Source organism: Physcomitrium patens, chromosome 3 (assembly GCF_059467195.1).
Source record: "Physcomitrium patens ecotype Gransden chromosome 3, ASM5946719v1, whole genome shotgun sequence".
Taxonomy (NCBI): domain Eukaryota; kingdom Viridiplantae; phylum Streptophyta; class Bryopsida; order Funariales; family Funariaceae; genus Physcomitrium; species Physcomitrium patens.
The window spans coordinates 16469456-16490421 of NC_143412.1; the positions used below are offsets into that span (position 1 = coordinate 16469456).

A 20966-nucleotide genomic window follows, 5' to 3' on the forward strand; every position below is an offset into this window, starting at 1 on the left:
CAAAAAAAAATCAAGAAGTCTAGATGAAGATAGATTCTAAAATATTTCTTCACTTTCTTGAAGGTCATCCATAATGTGATTCTTTATTATTACTTATAAAGCAATAAAAAAATGAAAATAATCAATTGGTAGAAGAAAAATCTATTCTATGTTGCAATATCATTTAGAACGTGCCCAAAGCAACAATAATCAAAAGTAAGTAACAAAGTATTAGATACAAGTAGGACATCACTATCTTTTGGAATTAAAAAGATTATTTATTTGTCTTGTAAGTGCAATTATAAAGATTGACAAAGTTTGGTAACCTTTGGCATTCTTTAGCAATTTCCAAAATAATTTTGGTATTAAAAAAATAGTAGTGCATGCTTGCTATTTTTATTGATTTTGATACCATGATTTATCTCTTTCTCAATAATGATGACTAATAGAGCCTCAATTAGTCACCTATTTGCAAGAGTTTTTGACTTCAATTTTTGCTTTTGAATTCAATTAATTAGTCTTTAATTAATAGACAAAGATCTAATACAAAGCAAAAAAAATGTGGAGGTTGTAATCAGCAAATGATATTGGTAATGAAGATTAAGACTAAAAGGTGGCAAATTATGCAAATAAGTTTTGTATTTGATAAGAAAAGATATTCTTTATACACTTTTATTTAAAGACTCTTAATATTGGAAGATGATGTCCCATTAATATAAGAATGATGTTTTGCTACCATATCCAAAACTCAAAACATTATTATACTAATTGTAGGTTAGAGCTAAGTTATTCCCAATTAATATATCAATGACTTATAAATTTAAAATATAAATTCTAATAATTAACATTTTAATCATATATATATATATATATACACAAGATAATTATAAAATACTATTAATTATAAAAAAACTAATATTTATTTTATAAAGTCAACCAATTATGCATGTTTATCAATAATGTGCTACATGAATCATTAGTAGTAGTCAAAATCTAAAGATAGCTCCAACAAAATGCTTAAAAAATAGAAAAATCCATGATGTAGCACCAATGTAAAATTTACCAATAAAATTCATCTACCTACAAGAATTGGAAATACAAAGTGTGAATCTAAAAGTTGTAAACTTTATCTGAAATTATCCTTTGTTGTCTATGAAAAAAACCACTTGTAAACAAAATGGAAAGTGATGAAAGCAAATATAATTTAACATTGAAAGAATCTATCTTCACTTCAATTAAAGAATTAACACACGCATCAACACCTCTTTAAATTACTATTGATTTCACAATTGATAGAGAGTCAAAACAATGCATCAGCATTGTTAAATAGTGAATCAAATCAATGCATGTAACATTATACCTCATGAATTTTCTCAAAAGAAATTCTCTTACTCTACTTCCCACGAATGTTGGTGAGATCGAGTAATGTGATGTTTGACAACTGATACATAGCATGGTAGTGCATCAAATCAATGCAGTTGTCATTTACTGGCCTCGCATAGTTCTGTCTATTTTGCAGAGAGAATTTTGAATTGCGTACATTGTATACAGGTCGGTAAGCAAGAGCTACAAAGAATTCATCATCGAATTTCCAAACCTGCGTGACCAATTTAAAGATGAGACACATTGCTAAAAGCTCAACACTACTCTAGGTGCAGGTTTAGAAGTTGACTACTAGCATCAACTAAGTTACACAAACCCAGAGAAATGCCGCATAAGTGTATAGTATTTCTCCTAAATTTTGACAAGGCGTGGAACTCACAGGTGGAATTGTGATGACTTGTGCAAAAGTCGCATTTCATATAAAATATCAGGGTTACTCCACATTCGCCATGTGTCCCACAAATGGTTGAACTGTCGCAAATGAGTGGACATTTGATTACGTTTTTGTTGCAAAAGTAAATACTTGTAAGCCTCTCCCAACGACTGATATGCAATATTGCCCCCTGTTTCACAAAGGTTTCACTATTTGAGTCACACGTGGCTACAGAATACGATAATTATGAGCACACTGGTGAAAAATGCTATAGCCAGAAGGAGCAACGTTCATACATTGAGGTTTAGTAAACAGCGACGACATGGAGCAGGTGATGCGATGGGTGTTGGCCAAGACATTACCTGATTGGAACTGATTCTACATGCAAACTCTCCGCTTCAGGTACGTCAATAACACAAAGATAGCATTCCAATAATGATGGGGACGATGATAAGCTCTTATCAATAGAATCCTCCGTATCCCTAAATGCTGTAGAAGACTCGCAGTAAGTTGCAATATCACTGAGACGCCAACATCGTAGCCGTTGATCCAGGCCTGTGCTAAATACCCAAGCACCATCCGTCCATATACCTATTAACAGACAAGCCATTAGAGGACAATTCATCACCAAAGTTGAAGAGCTTAGTAACCTCATTTCCCCATCATACCACCCTTTATGCTGCCCTCCCGAGTTCAGAAGAATTGTTTCATCAATTTACTTCCGGCTCTCGAGTATTGAGGGGTAGTAGACCATAAGTCATGTGATATTGGAGTACTTCAAACTTCAACACAAAATTTTCTTCATTCTACGTGGATCCATTGAAAAATTCATGGAACTTGGTGCGCACCTTTCACAGCTGAACTATGGGCTCCATGCACAGAAACCCGATATGTGGAATTGATAGCCAACTGCACCTTTGGTGCCGAGTCTCCTCGAGCTGCAGCAGATCCAACATGGTTAAACCTCTTGACAGACAGGCTATCAGAATTCAATGTATTCGAAAGCAAGGAAAATCTCTTCAATAAAGCGTATCAACGGCAGATTAGTAAGAAATATACTAATGTAGCGGGAAAACAAACCTAGTAAACTCTCTGCACTAGATGTCGCCGAAACATTCACGTCATCTCCAGAAGATCCTTTGGTTGGGGCACATTCATGAAGCTTCTCTTCAATTAATTCAAACCTCAGCACGTGTAGGCTTTGATCGTCTCCACCGCTAACCACGACAACCTCAGAATCTCTTTTCCCTATTACTGTTGCTGCGCTTAAGCAATTTACTCCAGATTGATGTGCTTCAGTAAAGGTGCAAAGAGGGTAAAGTACGGAAGATTGATAAGTGAAGCTTTCAGTTGCCTTCGACAGATCTTCCACTGGAACTGCAGCTCCAATATCTGCCTTGGAGTCAGCTACTGCACCTTCAGTGGTGTTTAGTTTCTCCTTAGCAACATCATTATTCGGACTGACAACATCAAATTCTCTTTCCACAACATTTTTACTAGCTTCTAAATTCTTTTTATCTCGAGATAGCCCCGCTTGCCGTTGCTTTTTCGATCGGGAGCGTCTGCCACCCTGACTGCCTCGCCCAGTGCGTGGACGCAACTGAATTCCTGTGCTAGACGTCAGACTCTGCATTCCTGACACCATTTGTCGTGTGAACGTAACAACTAAATTTGTTATGTCCCAAACGGCGATTGAACCATCAGTGGCACCACTGATAATGAGATACATATTCTGGCGACCACCTTCCATTGGAACAACTAGATGTTGTAATGCTAATACAGGTACTGTGTGGTGCTCCAAGACAGCTACTTCCACCCTGCATACCAGCATATATGCTTCAGTGTCATCCTCCAAATCTTCACAAAAGAAAACACTTTCTGTGTAGTTCAATAATTCAAAAACTTACCAAGTCCTCGTTGTGAGATTCATTCCAAGGAGCTTCAGTATTGCGTTGGAGCTTGCAGTAACCACAAAGCAAAAAACAGATCTGCATGTTCAACGTGTAAAATTGTCTTTGTAAGCTTCATGAAAATACTACCAAGAAAATAATAACTAGCTTAGTAGTCAAGAAAAAGGAGCTTGTCTAAATCAAAGGATAATTAACTCCAGTAAAAATGCAAGATGGAAAATAATAAGTGCCAGATCCTTGAAACATCTGGTGACCAACAAATTTGAGGAAAGAGACATCACCCGATGTCTAAAGAGTAAACTGATAATGCAGTCACTGCCAGAAATCGCAGATCATCGACATCGTTGGCCCCCACCGTTGACCCTCCAGTAAGCTGCTTCAGTTTCTTTTGTGTATCCTCTACTTCAGCTGATGCGTCCACATGCTGCTTGTCATAGACTTTTGAAGCAGTTTTCTCCTTTCTTCGCAGTTTGAAAGTACGAGGAGGGGAATAAGAGCATAGCCACCTTGAGGAAAGAACCTCAGTTACTAAATTTTGTTGCACATCGTCTTCAGAAACTGTACCAATCATTTCTACTTCGTCAACAGAAGCACTCCCAGAGTTGGGTTCTTGTTTCCACTCCAAAAGCCAGCAAGTAAGCACCTCCTTGGCACCGACAGATAAAAGCAATATTGGATCTTTCATACTAACGTCAAGATTACGAATGGATGGAGGTTCATAATGCACGTAAGTTTGAGCTCCTTGCACCAGCGTAAGGGCTCTCACAGCTGAGCCTCCAGTATGTTCACCGAGCATTAGAAAAGACTCAAGATTCGTTACCATCCCTGCATCATATCTGGCTTAACATAACATTAAGAGGTAAATATTTTGAAGATAATTCTAAACGTACGCACCACTAAAATCTTGTGATAGAAAGAGATTACTTTTAAAGAAAGAAGAAAGAATACTTTAACCATCTCTAGTATTCTTCATCAAATTCAACATGACCACACCAATTGCAAATAATAGCATGAGCTATTCCTGATGTGACTCTGACCTTGAGATTCGGACAGCACCATCCTCTGAACCCGTAGCTATCCACTTCCGAAGATGCTGGTCACTGGACATTGAAGTATTTCCAGCTGGTACAAATTGGACCGAATGTATCTCTCTGCCATGAAATTGTCCATGCAAAGATTGAGGCAACTGACTTATTAGCTTTTGAATTGAGTTGGGATTGTCGTCCTTTGTGATATCCATGGAATCAGGGAGCAGTGGCACATTAGCCCAATTTCTATGCACATGTATGATGTGATCCTGCAAAAACTTGTCAGTAGTCAATAAATGCACATGATAGAAAACAGGTGTCCGAACTGAGCTCCTCATGATGATTTAAGAACTGACCTTCAAAAATGCGAAACAACACTGATGCTCAGGGATATCCCCCACCACATATGAATGCGGCCGTCGCCAACCTCCACAAGCCACTCGCATAAGCTGCACAATCGAAGTGTCTTCCAGCTTTAGGTACGACGTCAGAAGATAAGGATGGTGTCAAAAAAAAAGCAGGGCACGCATGTTATGACCTTATCGGGCTCACTTTTGTTATTCTCACTGGTGACACTTTCAATTTACCAGAATTACTTCACTACTATGCATTGAAGAAGTGTAACGTTACCTCCGATTGTTGAGTCAGATCCCACAAAATAAAATTACTAGCAATAAAGCCAGCTGCCAAGCGCCGATTGCACTTCCTCTGATCTTGACGACGTTCCACAGACTCCACTACTGTGATAGCAGAAACATCTTCTACCCCAGTGCATGCAAAACTTTGGCTAGTTGATTCTCCATTGTCTTTGATGGTAACAGTATCAACGAGAAACTTGCATATACAGCCATCCCTCCCTGTCTGCACCCCGTCACATAAATCAGTCCCTTGATTCATTAGTAACCATCGAGAAAAGGCAGTCTCTGAATACTAAAAAGTTCTCATGTAGGTTATAAATGAAAATATCAGCCACGAGATTTCCTGAAATACGTACTGAGGTTATTACTGCGTCCTTGCTGTTGATTGATGATGCCACATAAACACTAGCCACTGGAGATATTCCATGAGCTCCCTTGAAAACGCCAACACTCTGAAGCTGCAATGGTGCTCCCAAGCCCTCTCGAGTATGGCTTTGAAGAAAAGTTTTGGGAAAATTGAATAATACTAAGTTTCCTCGTTGATCCCCACATACGAGTAACTAAGTGGCAATAAAAAAATAAAAAATAAAAACATGATTTAATAACATGTCGGAAAGAATATTGGAACAACTTTACAAGGCAACTCCGAACTTAATCCATTGAACTTCACGTGGCCCAAATTATCCTTTAAGCCTATAGACCAAACACAAGATATCAACAGATTCAAGTGTTTGAGAAATCTAAAACAAACAACAATGTCATGGATTGGATGCGCAACACTAATTTATACATCAAATTACCTCAGCTAAGGGGCAAACATCTAAGCAGACGATTCGAGCTTGCAAAGATGATTGATAGTTTGCAATTAGCAGAGCTTGAATCTGAGAATCCTGCCCTTCAGCTGAAGCCTGAACCTCTAAACATCGCTCCAAAAGCCACACTCGTACAAGTCCCCTTGGATCAGTGGTAAATGCAAACCTGTCAAACAGAGAATACAACTCAGACAAATACAGTCATAGAACAGTAATGACATAGACTGCATTCTCTTAAAAGAACCTACCACGCTCTAAGATAAAACAAATTTGTGTAGTTATCCTACGCACTAACAGCAAGAGGGTCCATGCAAAAAGTAAAGAATGATCATTTTGTAAAATCACCTTCTTCCTAATGATTTGCACCAAAATACTCCAAGAAGCTGTCTCTCTCGATCTGCCAACCATTTGCATTGCCAAATCACAGTTGGCTTATTTCCAAGAATTCGAACTCCTATAGCAGTGGCAATGCCTGAACCATTACCGAATGCCACCATCGCATCCTTCTTATCTTCATTGGGAGCACGTCCGACAACAGCAGCCCCATCAACTAAAAGATCCATGCACACAATTGGACCCGAGATTTCCCCATGTGTAATCTCTGTCCAATCTTGTTTGGCGCTATCCAATAAGGCTACATGGTATGCATGGCCTTGATTTGTCGCAATGTAGAGTGTTGCAGGACCAGCAAGATGCAAGCATCGCACATATTCACTGTTGCTAACGACCCAGATGAAACATACCTCCCCAATGATCAGAATGACAATATATTTCACAATTGCTCAGATCAGGTTTTGATAAAATCTTGAACCAATAAGTTAAGCCGCTTCTGATGAGCAATAAATGCCATAATACATCCATTCACGTATAGAAATGATGTTGGCACTGCTATTCAGAAGAACTGAGGGTTAAGAGCATACAGGTCCATGTACAATTTCATCGGCTGAATTACGAAAGTCACCTTCAACAAATTCTTAACTTGACATTAAAAATCCCATTCGCAAATCCACAAACACAAACTAATAATCCGATGTCATTCACAGCTCAATGGGAATTTTAGATTGGCACCTGTCCATAGAAGTAGAGGAGCCTTCACCGAGAACGTTAGGCCCAATCAGGGAGATACGGAATATTTCAAGCTTTGATACTGAGGCCTGTGGTAGAGACCGCAGATTGTTAGGGGCTCCTCCTCGTACGTAAACCAGAGCCTCATGGTTCCACTTGGCAAGTGACTGGACTTTGATCGCAGAATCTGCTCCTGCTGTCACAAGTATTTCTGACTCGTGATTGTACTCGCAGCGCCATATTCCTCGACCTCTGTACGCAACCAAACACTTCTTTGAAAACAAAATGCAGCAAACATATGATCACATTTAGGTGGAAACAAGCAAACCGACATGCAGAAGGATTCGGCCTGCCTTTCATTACTCCACACACGTTCACAAGCACTCGAAAAACATCAGATTCAAAGATCAGTAACTAAAAGACATTTGTATAAGAATCGAATTCCTTGAGACTGAATGACTTACAGCCTATGGTACAGAATTTAGAGAAGAGTACAAGAGCAAGTCGACTAGTAGGAGAGGCTCACTCACGTGTGACCAGTCAATGTGGCTAAATGATGACCTTGCCGAGTCCAGATACGACTAGTACAATCTTCACTGGCTGTTATCAGCAGCTAATATCCACATTACAGTACATCAAAGCTTATCGTCAGTTGAATTCCAAGCGAATGAAGATACATGAGTGTCCTCTATAACTAAGACTTGAAGCAAACGCATAAACATAAATTGATCAAACTGAGACATCCATGTGCTCAAACATAACACGCACATTATCTGCAATCTGGCAGTCCCATAATCGCGCTCCATGCCCATACAGCACTGGACCAGATGTGAACAATAATGTGTCTGTAGCTGGTCTTGACCATATCCGCGCACTGGCACAATTAAAGAGATGAAGAGTCGAATCTGTTAGTATGGAAATTCACCTGCCTGCTAAGAATGACACCCCTCATTCGAAGGTGCTTACAGATCTTGACAAGAAACAAGTTAAATGTACTTAGTTTCTCATGAATCGAGAAATAAGAGGAACATGAAAGACATGCATATCACACACAAAATCAAAATTTCAAAATCAAAAACACAAAGATTCAAGGACGAAATAAGCTGCCCACAATGAACTGGGCTCTATGAAACACTACAGACCTGCGATCATCAGAAGCTGAAGCAAAACAAAGCCCATCTTCAGACCAAGATATTCGATGGATGGATCCTTCATGCCCCAAAAGCTCTTGTAAAGGTTCAGCAGTCCATGCAAGTGGAACTGTGTTGTTCCCTGCATTGTTAATATTCCGAAACAAATCAAGACACTTCTGTTGCTTATCTTCCTTGTTCCAACATTTCGCATCCCAAATAAGTACCTGTAAAGAAAATTTTGATTCAACGCACAGAACAGAAAAAATTGAGCAACAAAATCGAGGGCTCTCAGAATAGGGAAATTAAATTAAATCAAAGAGGGCCGGAAAAATAAGTTAAAAGATAATCCATTATAAGAACTTTACAAAAAATTTGAGACGAGTTGCTGATTCATTTGACAACGTAAATGTGGCAAAAGCAATAGTCGATAAGAATAAATAAAAAGCTAGGTTCTAAAAAAGGATGTTACAAACCGGACCTAGTATCTATGCGGAATTCATACTGACCTTGTTGAAAATAGTGCCAGCAGCTACACAGAGTGATTCAATGGAGGAGCCCCAAAGCCTAAGTGAATACAATAAGCACCTTTCTGTAATAGAACCACAAATTATAGTTGAGAGGCATGATGTAATGACGGTTAAATGAACGCATTATTAAGGAATAGAAACCAAGTCTCACTACAGTAGCAACCTTCTGAATTTACAAGTCACTGTAAATGTCTGCCTTGGTTGATCAGAAGTTAACATACTCACCGGAGCATTCGACGCGTAGAACTACAGAACATTTTTGTAAGTTCCAAATCGAGACGGAATTGTCACTCAAACCAACTGCAACTAGGTCCTGTCTTTCCCCTCCCGTCAAGGATGACTCCTCCTATTTCAAGTTGAAGACACACACTTGCCATCAAATATACACAATCTTCACTGTAGATATTGTCAACCCACTTAACAAATCGTTTTCAAGAACGTACTGTAATAAACTGAATGATCAAACAATGCTTCACGTAGTATATCAGCTCAAGCACTGACTCCTGAACCTCAAAATGATTGCCTTTCATGTCACAATATGATGTGGAGTTTCAGCCAAATATAGATTGCCAATTGTGGAGGGACACCCCTTAAATATTAATGCACAAGCATAAGAAAGCCATGAAGGGTTTAAGATTTCGACATAAACAAACAAAATTCACTGGACCAGACTATTCCACCTGCAAAAATTTGACGTCAAGGACCCACTGAAAGAAACGAGGTAACGACTGCTCGATGCAAAGACTGAAGTCTGCTGCTTTTTTTTTATAACCGCCCTGAAGCTTCAAAATCTTCACTCTACCTTCACCGTGTACAGCTATGGTTGCTAGATTGTTTGATTCAGGGTGGTCAGCAGGATGATCACGACGAACATGAATTCCGTGCACTCGGACACCATCAAAAACATGTTGAGAAAGGAGAAGATACCCTGTCGCCAAGTCATATAAAAGTATCTGCGGGCCAGTACCTGCAATGGATTCTCAACAACCATAAGCATTGTAAAATTCGTAACGGGTTTGGAATGAAAGAGGCAAATTTCATAAGGAAAACGAATTACCTTAGAACACAAACAACAAAACAATCATTAGGTTCACTGCAGCATCTACGATGCATCCACTACAATGCACTCTCTGGTCTGCAATAACCTGATCCGGTCCCAAGGAAAGCTATGCAAGTCGATGGAAGCAGGAGAAAACTCTTCGCCCAAATTTATAAAAACAAATAAAAAAACAAAAAAACAAAACAAAACAAAACAAAACAAACAAAAAAAAACAAACAAACAAACAAACAAAAAACTCGTGTGAGGAGGAAGAAAACGGGACGAAACAAAAACCTGCAACAAGATATGGCAATGAAGGAGTGGAGAGAAAGCAAAGTGCTGATACATCGCCCAAGTATGGTCCCTTAAACACTCCACAATCCCCGAGACTTGCTTCTTCGTCTTCTTCTTCGCTCTGCATCGCAACAACTTCAGCGCGCCAGCCAGAATCACGTTTCTCTACCTCAATGACAATGCCTCCCACTGACTCCATGCCCATGGCTACAAGCTCTACTCACACAGTGTGAACCAATACTTTTCTACATAATTGGAATCTCCTCCCTGCAAATCCACAAAACAAGCCTGCGTGCACGGCACCGAAATACACTAGTTCGCCGCTCAAGCCGAAGTCCAGTGTCCAAGCTCTACAGCAAATCGAATGACTTTGTTCATCCATGTCGGCAACTGAAGGATCTCGTTCGGTATTTTTCATCCATTTAATTCGGTCTTCTGAACCCAGGTCAGAATTAGGGCTTGGAATCCAAAATGAGGACATAATTGCAGAATTTAGTTGATTTTAAACCAATTATAGAAAATATACATTATAATTAAATATTTTATAAATAATAAATCTATATAAGTATGTACCTGTCCATGTTCTTGATATTTAATCTTCATAAAAAAACAATAATAACAATAATAAACAATTGTTTTTGTGCTTGAGAATGCAGACATTTCAATTTGATTTTTTTTAATTTTTTCCAATTTGGCAATCACTGTCAATCATTTTCATCAACAGCAAAACTTTAAACTATTTGGAAGTTGATTCACGTTATATATTCAATCAAAAATACACATTTAAAAAGATTATTTCAAGAAGTAAGCAAAATAACATTATTAGATTTGTTTGACTGATTTTTGTTAAAGAGCATTTAGTATTTAACATGTGAATAATTTTGACTTTTGATATAGAAATTTAAATTATGTATATATGTACTCATACATACATGCATGCACGCATAATGTTCCCCTTATCAATTGATACCATTTGTTGCAAAAAAAAATATTAATTATCAAAAATTATTGATCATCAAAGGTGGCACATCAACAAAGGCAACATGGAAATCATCCTTACCAAAACCCTACTATCTAGACTCCTTGTTTCCATCTTAGCAACCATGTGGCATTGCTAACCAAGTGGCTTTGCTAGTTAATAAAAGTCCATGAAAATCAATTACCTTTTTAAAATTATAAGTTATTAATTATGTACCATATAGTGAAGTGAGTTCTCAAAATTTCGATTTCGATTCATTATTGGGAGTTTTTTTTTTCATTTATGGAGGATAAACTACTGGGCAAACCGTGTGTATGAATGAATGATGAGATCTTCAAATATGATATTTTGGAGTTATGTGACAAAAAGCACATTTATTATTATTTTTTTAGTATAATTGGTTGACATGCTTGCAACTAAGTACAATATTCTTTTGGTGTTGTTGTTTTAAATTTGGAAATCCAATTGTATAACTATACATTTCAAGAATGAAAGATTATATTAACTAATATATTGATTAACTGGACAGAGTATTACATGTATATAAATGGTATTTCACATTATTTATTGTTTATTAACAAGATACAAGTTTCAACTTTAATAGACAAGTTTTACTTTTGTTGTATATCAGACCAGGATTTCTGTGAAATGATCTTTTTGAAATTATGTAAATAAAATCAGTTATGATTATTTTTGAATATAGTACAAGTTAGAATTTACTTTCTTATAACTTAATTTGGCCTTATTTGTTTGTAGGTGATTGAATTATGAATAGTGGATGAATGAATATGATGTTGTTTCAAATTACAATCCTATAAAAAAAAAAACACTTCCTTGGTTAGATTGTAATCATTTCAAAGAAAAATGCTAATTTTATTTATTTATTTATTTATATCATTTTCTTACATACATTGGTAAGATGATATCTGTATAGATACATACACACAATATACTCTATATCAGCTGTGTCACATAAAAACAATGTGTTCCTTCAAATATTAACATACATTTTTTTTATAATAACAATTGCTGTAACTTTTTGTCACATGCACATAATAATTTTGGAAAATATGAACTATTCAATTTTCAAGAAATTCCAACAATGAGATCAATGGCACCAAATTGGTGTACAAAGTAACTCAACGATTTTCTAATTCTTGTTATAATATTATTGTATCAAAAACGTTAATTCAAAAGCATGTTTCCATCGCTTCTCAAGTAAAAAAATGGAAATTTAATTCCAGCAGAACCCAAGTGGGACCACAGTGAAAATTTCAGTAATTTACATTTACTTGTTAATCGAAAGTGTTAAGGCCACGCTCTATATTAGAAAGACTTGCTAAAGGGGGACCTGAAACGATCGCCACCGTTCATGGTCAAAGGATGAGGCATCTACACATTTATCATCTAAAGGATGAACTTAGTACAAAACATTCGTTCTTTGACAAAACCCTAATAGTAGCTCGTCTCTCCAGAGGGGTAAAGCTTTTTTTCAGGGTTAGGATAGCTCCTTTTCGCCCTCGAGCTGGGCAATCAGTGTTCCGCTAACACCAGCCGCTGCGTCGAACTCGCACTTGTTTCACTGCATTCTTCACCATGGTACTACTCACTTTCTCCTTTCCTGTCCCAAAATTATGCTTTGTTATTGAATATGTGCGCTGCGTTGTGGTGCTGGTTTGAACCAGGACTGAAACCTAATTCCGGCCACATTTGGATTGAGGAAATGAGACAATTTGTTTGCGTATGCAGGCGGACGCTGCAGAAGTTGAGATTGCTCAACCCAAGAAAAGAACCTTTAAGAAGTTTACTTTCCGCGGCGTCGATCTCGATGCTCTCCTCGACATGAGCATGGATGAGCTCGTTGAGCTGTTTCACGCCCGTGCACGCCGCAGGTTCGTGCTGTTCGATCTCTTACCGCTGCATGGAATTTGAAACAGTGCGATTTGTGCCCAGAAACTCATGTCGTGATTGTTTATTGGTCCTTTTCGACATGAGGTTGAAAGTTGGATTTATTGGTATTGTTAACGAGCGAACCAGTTTGAAGCTACGAATCCTCATTCCTTTTGGTGGAGCTCACGCTGCGAATTCCTTGGTTGTCTCGTTTGATGGAATTCCCCGAATCACCATGCCTCATTCCCCTTGAAAACCCCTTTGGTTGTGGAAATGGTCTAGCTTCTCTTGTATTGTATTCCTTTCTAAATAGTTGTTATAGCTTAACAAAGCCGCATTTCGTACAGTGCTTCAGTACATGTGACATCATTGTATGATTCGAAGTATGATTCAACCTTGTAAATTTGTTCGACAACAATTAGTTATTAGCAGTGGTACAAATACCTAGTAAAAGATTTAACCTGCTATGAAGTTGTGTTTTGTATAACTTGGCTCAATTCACTGCAATTGTCAGTACTTGTTAACCAGATAGTAACACTACTGGAATGCTTCCAAATCTTTTGTGCGTATTTGCAGGTTTCAGCGTGGGTTGAAGCGCAAGCCGATGGCTCTTATCAAGAAGCTGCGCAAAGCAGTACGTTAAATACTTCCACTCTGATCCTGGTTGTTTTATAAACTCCTTTTGCCATGAGCCATGGAGTATTGAAAGTCATGCGGTATAACACTTGTGAGTCTCATGGACATACAGTATCTTGATACCCTCTCTGTATAATTGCAGAAACGTGAGGCACCTGCTGGTGAGAAGCCTGAGCCTGTGAGGACACACCTCCGCAACATGATCATTGTTCCAGAGATGATCGGTAGCGTCATTGGTGTGTATAACGGCAAGACCTTTAACCAGGTCGAGATCAAGGTAATAAGAATTTTCCACTCTTTCGGAAGTCTAAACCCGGTTCAATTAGATTCTTTCATGGTGATGTGATCAGGATTGTTAATTTTGGTTTTGGTCTCGAAGGTGTTTTCCCTTTTTTCATTTTTAAATCTTTTATTCAAGAGTATTAATCATGGTGTTTCTTTGCAGCCCGAGATGATTGGACACTATTTGGCTGAGTTCTCCATCTCGTACAAGCCCGTAAAGCACGGTAGGCCCGGTATTGGAGCTACCCACTCTTCGCGATTTATCCCACTCAAATAGACAATCGGTACTTCGAGCGGCAGATTACTGATGTGCGATTTCTATAATTCAAGAGCATCTTACTTTTAATGCACAGATGTTTCCTCATGTATGAATTCCTGGATCGCAACCTTCGAGATTTGATTCAAGATAAAAAAATAAGTCTTACACACAGAATGACTATACAGAATCATCGCAAGTTTTGCTGCAATCAATTTATCACCCTTATTATGGAATTCCATTTATCTTAATATTTCTTGCTAATACTATGTACAAGAATAAAACCGAAGATACTTAAAACTAAACAATTGGTTTAAATCAATGTTATTTAGGTGGAAGATAGACACTACTCGAATTGTATTGGTTTTAACAATTGCTTTATATTCTGCGTTTGGCTTATAATGTTGAAATCACTTTATTGCATACTATATTTGAAATTAGTGAAGTTGAGTACAAATTTTCTTTAATTTAAAATCATATTTCGGTGCTAAATAAATTTATACTCTTAAAATGTAAACCTCATGATGTGAATGAATTCAACTCTTGTTGTAGTAAAATTTTCAATGAATCACATTAATATTTTTACAATCTTATGATGTCGTGACTAATTCAAATGTAAATGAGATACTCCATAAATTTTCTTCAATACAGAAACCATTAGTATCATATTTACTTAGAAGTATGTTTCCGTTCAGGTACATTTTCCGGAATTATGAACCTTCAAAAGTACCCATCACACTAATGTATACATAAGGACGGATTTAACCTAATGACACTTAGGCTTTGCAAGATCGAAATAAAAACAAGCTTTTGATATTTAGATAACTGCTCTTAAAAAAAACAAACAACCTTTTCCTTGGTTTTGTATTTTTAAACATATTTTGATATTTACCCTCGTCAATATTGCCTTGGTTTATTTGTAAAGGTTGATCTGAAAACAATAGGAGGAACTTGTTGTGTAGGAACACTATCCATCATCAACAAAAACTAACATATTGCTTCGAACATATTCAATTGCCTTGAACACATTCAAAAAACATACATACTTTTGAAACAAATGGTTTGTGAGCTTGCAAGAAATAATTAGACAATGCTGAAATTGCTTGTTTGTATGCACTTGTAAACACACGAATACATCACCCAACTCAAAAATACCCACATATTTTAAATAACATTTTGGGTTGAACAGTGCTTTTTGAATGGAGGCTATTTTGTTAATTTACAAGTGTAGTAACACTTACATTACAGAAAGATACCATTGAGTTCCTACGCTATTTAAATCATCCTTATAATAAATAATTATAATAATAAATCAAACTTACGATTTTAGCTTTTCCTGGACCTCATTTTGCTGACGATCAAAATACTCCACGTAATGGCACGCAATTCTGTTGACAATAAAACCCACACTAAATACTAGGTTCATTGAGGACCATAGATTCCACTCCCAAGATCGGATGGTGTGTGATCGTCTCGATCGGGGCACCGGAATTTAGGGTTTCGAGGTGGTCGTGCTCTCGGGGGTTGAAGGCCTCACGGGAGCCTCTGTTTTCCTTCTCTTTCCACGCTTGCGATTGTAGTTGGTTGGAAGCTCTGTTGGCTTCAACGCAAAAATGGTGCACGTCGCTTCGTTCCGCAATTGTAAGTCATCTTATTTACTCAGACTTTACGTATTTGTTGCATACTAACTCACTGATACCGACTGTGTGCCTGTGCTTTTCATGATAAGAGTAGTTTCATCCAGGATAGGGTATTCATGGGTTTAGTTTGCGGTTCAGTCCCGAATTATGCAGTCCGTGTGAATTCGCTTGTAGCATCGTTGTCGACCCCCGATCTCGACTAATTTTTCATTAATTAGGGTTTCCGGTTTTACATACTGGTGTTTAGGGTGTTGATACTAGTATTAGTTCTGGCGATAGTGATCGTTTCCTTGGCACGTCCTTCGTGTAGATGGCAAGACTTTTAAGAAGCCCCGCAGGCCCTTCGAGAAGGAGCGCCTTGATGCTGAGCTGAAGTTGGTCGGAGAGTATGGTCTCCGCAACAAGCGTGAGCTCTGGAGAGTACAGTACGCTCTGAGCCGTATCCGAAACAATGCGCGTATGTTGCTTACCCTGGACGAGAAGAACACCCGTCGGATCTTCGAGGGAGAGGCACTTCTTCGACGTATGAACAGGTACGGTCTTCTCGATGAGAATCAGAGCAAGCTTGATTACGTGCTGGCTCTGACCGTGGAGAACTTTTTGGAGCGCCGGCTTCAGACTCTCGTGTTCAAATCTGGGATGGCCAAGTCCATCCATCATGCCCGAGTTTTGATCAAGCAGCGTCACATCAGGTGTGTTCTATGATCTGGAGATGTATCATTGGGTGGGATTTCTATCAATCGATTCCTATGGTTACGAATATTTTGCAGTTAATTTTGCTGAATTTCTGCTGCGATGATTCTCCTCTATCGAACCAGCCCTGGCTCGAATATTTACTATCCGGATTCTTTATAATGTAATTACGGATCTGTACGTATCGTGTCATAGCAGAGTGAAATGCGCTGATATATTCATTTTGTTGTGTGTTAATCATCTTTCGTGTGCAATTTGCAGGGTCGGAAAGCAGATTGTTGATGTGCCGTCATTCATGGTCCGCGTTGACAGCCAAAAGCATGTTGATTTCGCCCTATCCAGTCCACTTGGTGGTGGAAGACCTGGTAGAGTGAAGCGCAAAAACATGAAGGCTGCGTCCAAGAAGGCCTCCGGCGGAGATGACGATGAGGAGGAGGATGATGAGTAGATCGATTGCTGTTCATTCCTAGCAGAGGGTTCAGTGAAATCTTTTGCTTCTTATAGACATTAAAGAAATCGTTGCCGCACGATGCATTATACCATGGGACTAATGCATCAATCATCGATCTTTTGAACTTCGGATTTCGAAAGTAAACAGTGTCGTGATCACATTTTTTCGCCAATTCAGTAGCTTGCTTTTTTCGTCTGCTGATTTTGAGCAGGTGATGTTGATTGTACCGAAGACAACGAAGTGTTTCGATGTTTCTTTAATAGTGAGCAACTACCCAAAGCTTTTGGTGTCTGGTGGTACCTTATGTATTCTTGTCACACACGTGGTTTTCTTCCCATGCAAGCAGGATTGAATTCTCCTTATTATTTAGTCCTTCAGAAAAGGATTGTAGAATATATAAGGTGTAGTCTTCTCCAAGATAGAATATGAATATATTTTGCGAAGTTAATGGATCCGAAAACATTTCCCTTACCAAACTTCCCGTGTGATGCACAGCTTAAGAGATCATCGAAATGAACAGTGTGCAGTTTTTTCCACATGCTAAGTCTTGTCCATTGTCGAAGACAAACTGTCAATGTTGGCTACCTGCAAACTTTGACATAATGCTTGGCACATTTGGAACTTGTTGCAGAATCCAGCAAGCGTAAAAGAAAATTGCCGATACATGGATTTAGAAAGCCGAGAAAAAGCGATATTCCATGAATCACTCGAATAGATTATGCTTCATTCTAATTTTACCTCATTACATTACAGTTCTTTCATTTAACAGTAATCTTAGTATTGCTCAATGATCTTTATAAATATATGTTTGTGGGTGTGTGTACATGCACAAGTATATATACAGATGTATCTTGTTTAACTTAAAATCTTGGTGGAAGGAAATTTAGTAAATTATGTAAGGAATATTAGTTAAGGATTATAAGTTTTTGACCTAGAAAAACCCTGTGTTCTCACAAATATTAATAGGTGAATGAGGAATATTAGTTGATGAGGATAAATCAAGCTGGGTACATTTGTCTATATAAATATATATAATTTAAGAAATAAATATTTGATTTATTTATTTTTATATATTTCAAATATATTTAAAATAAAGTTTACACCATAAATGATTGAAATGTATTTAAATGTAATGTTATTATATAGTAAATAAAAAATATACACAAAACGAAAATGATAATACCATATATCGTAAGTATGATGTTTTTTTCAGTTATATATCTATATATATATACCCACATCAGTAATAAAATTATATAAAGTTAAAATCATTTTTTTTATATTTGTGATTATCTTTTATTGAAAAAAATATCTATAAATTTACTCATAAAATTTAATATATAAAATCAATAATGTATAAAAATTACATATTTAAAATATATATTTATCAAAAAAACATCAATATATTGTAGTTTTTTTATATTTTTAACTAATTATAATTAATTTATGAATAACTAAACAAAAAAAAAATTAAAAATCACATATTTTATCATGGATATCCTTTAAATTTTATCAATTTTTACTTGTCATCAATGTCAAGGACAAAGACTCGATGAGGAAAAATATACACCAAAAGGCTATCTCGATATAATAAGTCAAAATATAAACAAGTAGGTATATTAAAAGGAAACTGGAATGGCTATTGCCACAAGACAAGAAACTAAAGACTCTTGAACCTGGAGTAGAAGCAAGAAAGGAGTTGACAAGAGTGAAGAAGCCTTCACTCTTGTCTCTATATATACTATCTAACTAGGGGCTACGTGGCGACGTTCTATAGGACCTCCAATATGTGTTGACTTTGTAGGACACATGCCTTGACTTACAAGGCAAGTTTTTTTACGTGTGGGCCACATAGTTAGCTTAATCTTCAAGCTAACAACATGTGTGGCACATGGCCAACTTGTTGACCACGTTTTTAATCCAAAAAGTCAATTAAAGACACCTATGAAGTCAAAGCAGCGTCTAGGAAGTTTCTAGGAAGCTTCTATATTAAATATTATACAATTAACTTACTTTTATCTACTTTTACTTACTTCTACCTATTTCTATATGTAATTATTAGCTTACATGATTATGGCCGTGACATTACCCCCCCTTCTAGAGACGAGTTCCACGAGGAGCGGTCATCATATGTTGAGGAAATCTATGATGCGACGAATTATATTCGCCACATACTCTGATCTCTGTTCTCTTCGAAGATGATTGATAGGGCCTCTCAACCATCGGTAGTGTCCCATACCAGGGCGGGAAGACCACCCAGTTATTTGATTATTATTGAGGCCTTCATAACTTCCTTCGAATAAAATATTCGGAACACCATCAGGAGTTGTTCCTACCTCTAGCAAAATCACCAAACATCGGGAGTCCCTTCCCAAATCGTGATACCAAACGCGTTGTATCTCACCATCTGTTCGAGGAAGAACATGTCGTTCTTGAAGTTCTTCATCTCGATTGCGTCGTCTTGAAGGTTGTGACAATCGTAATGTCTCGTCCGGCAGGTCAGCAAACGAAGGTTCTTGAGTTGAATCCGCTGGTTGTTGGCTCTCCATCTAATTAGCGTTACAAATGTAAAGAAGTTACAAACAAGGATAGGAAATTGAATGTTATCTTGCCTCAATCTTGTCTCTTTTATAAGAGAGATTTTCATCTTGGTTTTGATGGATGTCGTTGATGAAAAACTTTGACTTTAGCTGATGCATTTGCTAGATTCCTGGATGGCTCCCATGTGCGTTCACTAATATCATATCCGCGCCAATGAACAAGATATTCCAGCTTATTTCGGCGCCGCCTTGAGTTTAATATCTCTTCCACCTCAAATTCTTCATTATTATCTACTTCTATAGGAGGCGGTGGCATTTGTCTTCTTCCTTGTATATCCACTGTCTTATATGGTTCAAGAAGAGACACGTGGAATACAGGATGGATCTTCATTGACTCCGGTAGATGTAACCGATATGCAACTGGGTTGATCTGTTCAGAAACAGAAAAGGGGCCAAGCCTACGATAGTCCAATTTGTCACAAGGTCGAGTGGTCTTGATATTGCGACGAAGTAGCCATACCTTATCACCCACGTTGAGTTGTGGTTGCTCTTTACGATATACATCTGCATTTATCTTTTGTCGTTCTTGAGCTTTCTTCAACTGCGCCTTCATTATTGCATGTAACTCTGACAACCGATTTGCCATATCTTCTGCTGCAGGATTATCAACTTTTGAAAAATCAAAATTATCAAGTCGTGGATGATAGCCATAATTGGCAAAGAAAGGTGTTTGTTGCGTGGAAGAATGTACCGTATTATTATAAGCAAACTCTGCCAATGGCAGAAGGGTTGTCCAATCATCTTGTTGGTAGTTGATAGTACACCTTAAATATTGCTCCAAGACTTGGTTTACGCGCTCTGTTTGTCCATCAGTTTGAGGATGGAAAGCCGAAGATAGCTTTATGTCCACTTTTAAAATCTTGAAAAGGGTCCTCCAAAATCTTGACACAAATTGAGTTCCCCTATCCGATATGATATCTTTAGGTAATCCATGATAGCGATAGATATTATCAATGAAAAGCTTAGCTGTTTCTTCACCTGTGATAGATTTTGTACATGGCACAAAATGTGCCATCTTGGTGAAACGATCTACTATCACAAATATAGAATCATAAGATCTTGAGCTTGGAAGATCTGTGATGAAATCCATAGAAACAGAAGACCATGGTTGTTCTGGTATAGGTAATGGCTGAAGAAGTCCGTAAGGTCGATGACGAGGAATTTTTGATCTTGAACAAATATCACATGATTGTACAAAGTCTTTGACTGACTTCCACATTTGTGGCCACCAAAAATCTCTTGATATGAGTTCCAAAGTCTTATTATATCCAAAGTGCCCTGCTGCTGGAAAGTCATGACGTGCTTGAAGAACACGTAAACGTGCTTCTCCTTCTGGAACATATAGGCGTCCTTCAAAA

General features: G+C 37.7%; 3 protein-coding genes across 7 annotated transcripts; 2 read left to right on the top strand and 1 right to left on the bottom strand.

Moving 5' to 3' along the window:
• Positions 1-1214: 1214 nt before the first annotated feature.
• Positions 1215-10497, bottom strand: LOC112280362 (uncharacterized). Of its 4 annotated transcripts, none has more exons than XR_002969288.3 (21): positions 10182-10497; positions 9529-9815; positions 9074-9194; positions 8828-8910; positions 8331-8545; positions 7957-8062; positions 7719-7801; positions 7192-7440; positions 6469-6837; positions 6112-6289; positions 5668-5871; positions 5304-5534; positions 5030-5122; positions 4683-4942; positions 3927-4481; positions 3643-3723; positions 2816-3552; positions 2584-2673; positions 2098-2326; positions 1742-1925; positions 1215-1576 (listed from the first exon to the last, which is right to left on the bottom strand). XR_002969288.3 is itself a non-coding variant. In XM_090249005.1 (20 exons), exons 1-20 carry the CDS (start codon positions 10384-10386, stop codon positions 1859-1861), a joined length of 4443 nt encoding a protein of 1480 aa, XP_090105131.1. In that variant the 5' UTR covers positions 10387-10497; the 3' UTR covers positions 1215-1858. The 4 variants fall into 4 exon arrangements, 2 of the variants coding, with proteins under 2 accessions (XP_090105131.1, XP_024371540.1); XR_002969287.3 differs by having other exon boundaries at positions 6469-6843; XM_090249005.1 differs by having other exon boundaries at positions 1215-1925.
• Positions 10498-12681: 2184 nt separating this feature from the next.
• Positions 12682-14318, top strand: LOC112280222 (small ribosomal subunit protein uS19). 2 transcript variants are annotated; one of them, XM_024515453.3, is made up of 5 exons: positions 12682-12759; positions 12910-13052; positions 13627-13684; positions 13829-13963; positions 14132-14318. In XM_024515453.3, exons 1-5 carry the CDS (start codon positions 12757-12759, stop codon positions 14243-14245), a joined length of 453 nt encoding a protein of 150 aa, XP_024371221.1. In that variant the 5' UTR covers positions 12682-12756; the 3' UTR covers positions 14246-14318. The 2 variants fall into 2 exon arrangements, with proteins under 2 accessions (XP_024371221.1, XP_073388901.1); XM_073532800.1 differs by lacking the exon at positions 12682-12759 and having other exon boundaries at positions 12904-13052.
• A 1474-nt stretch (positions 14319-15792) lies between these two features.
• LOC112280221 (small ribosomal subunit protein uS4z) lies at positions 15793-17287 on the top strand. Its single transcript, XM_024515452.3, has 3 exons — positions 15793-15865; positions 16175-16556; positions 16819-17287. Exons 1-3 carry the CDS (start codon positions 15838-15840, stop codon positions 17003-17005), a joined length of 597 nt encoding a protein of 198 aa, XP_024371220.1. The 5' UTR covers positions 15793-15837; the 3' UTR covers positions 17006-17287.
• The last annotated feature ends 3679 nt before the right edge of the window (positions 17288-20966 follow it).

Excerpts from the sequence above, each read along its gene's own strand:
- LOC112280362 (XM_024515772.3), bottom strand. The coding sequence starts at position 10,386 with ATGGGCATGGAGTCAGTGGGAGGCATTGTCATTGAGGTAGAGAAACGT. Across the intron at positions 9,816-10,181 it reads ATTGCCATATCTTGTTGCAG|GTACTGGCCCGCAGATACTT; the intron begins GTTTTTGTTTCG and ends AATCCATTGCAG. Across the intron at positions 9,195-9,528 it reads TTGACGTCAAATTTTTGCAG|GAGGAGTCATCCTTGACGGG; the intron begins GTGGAATAGTCT and ends AACTTGAAATAG.
- LOC112280222 (XM_073532800.1), top strand. The coding sequence starts at position 12,904 with ATGCAGGCGGACGCTGCAGAAGTTGAGATTGCTCAACCCAAGAAAAGA. Across the intron at positions 13,053-13,626 it reads CACGCCCGTGCACGCCGCAG|GTTTCAGCGTGGGTTGAAGC; the intron begins GTTCGTGCTGTT and ends GCGTATTTGCAG. Across the intron at positions 13,685-13,828 it reads TCAAGAAGCTGCGCAAAGCA|AAACGTGAGGCACCTGCTGG; the intron begins GTACGTTAAATA and ends GTATAATTGCAG.
- LOC112280221 (XM_024515452.3), top strand. The coding sequence starts at position 15,838 with ATGGTGCACGTCGCTTCGTTCCGCAATT. Across the intron at positions 15,866-16,174 it reads CGTCGCTTCGTTCCGCAATT|ATGGCAAGACTTTTAAGAAG; the intron begins GTAAGTCATCTT and ends TCCTTCGTGTAG. Across the intron at positions 16,557-16,818 it reads ATCAAGCAGCGTCACATCAG|GGTCGGAAAGCAGATTGTTG; the intron begins GTGTGTTCTATG and ends TGCAATTTGCAG.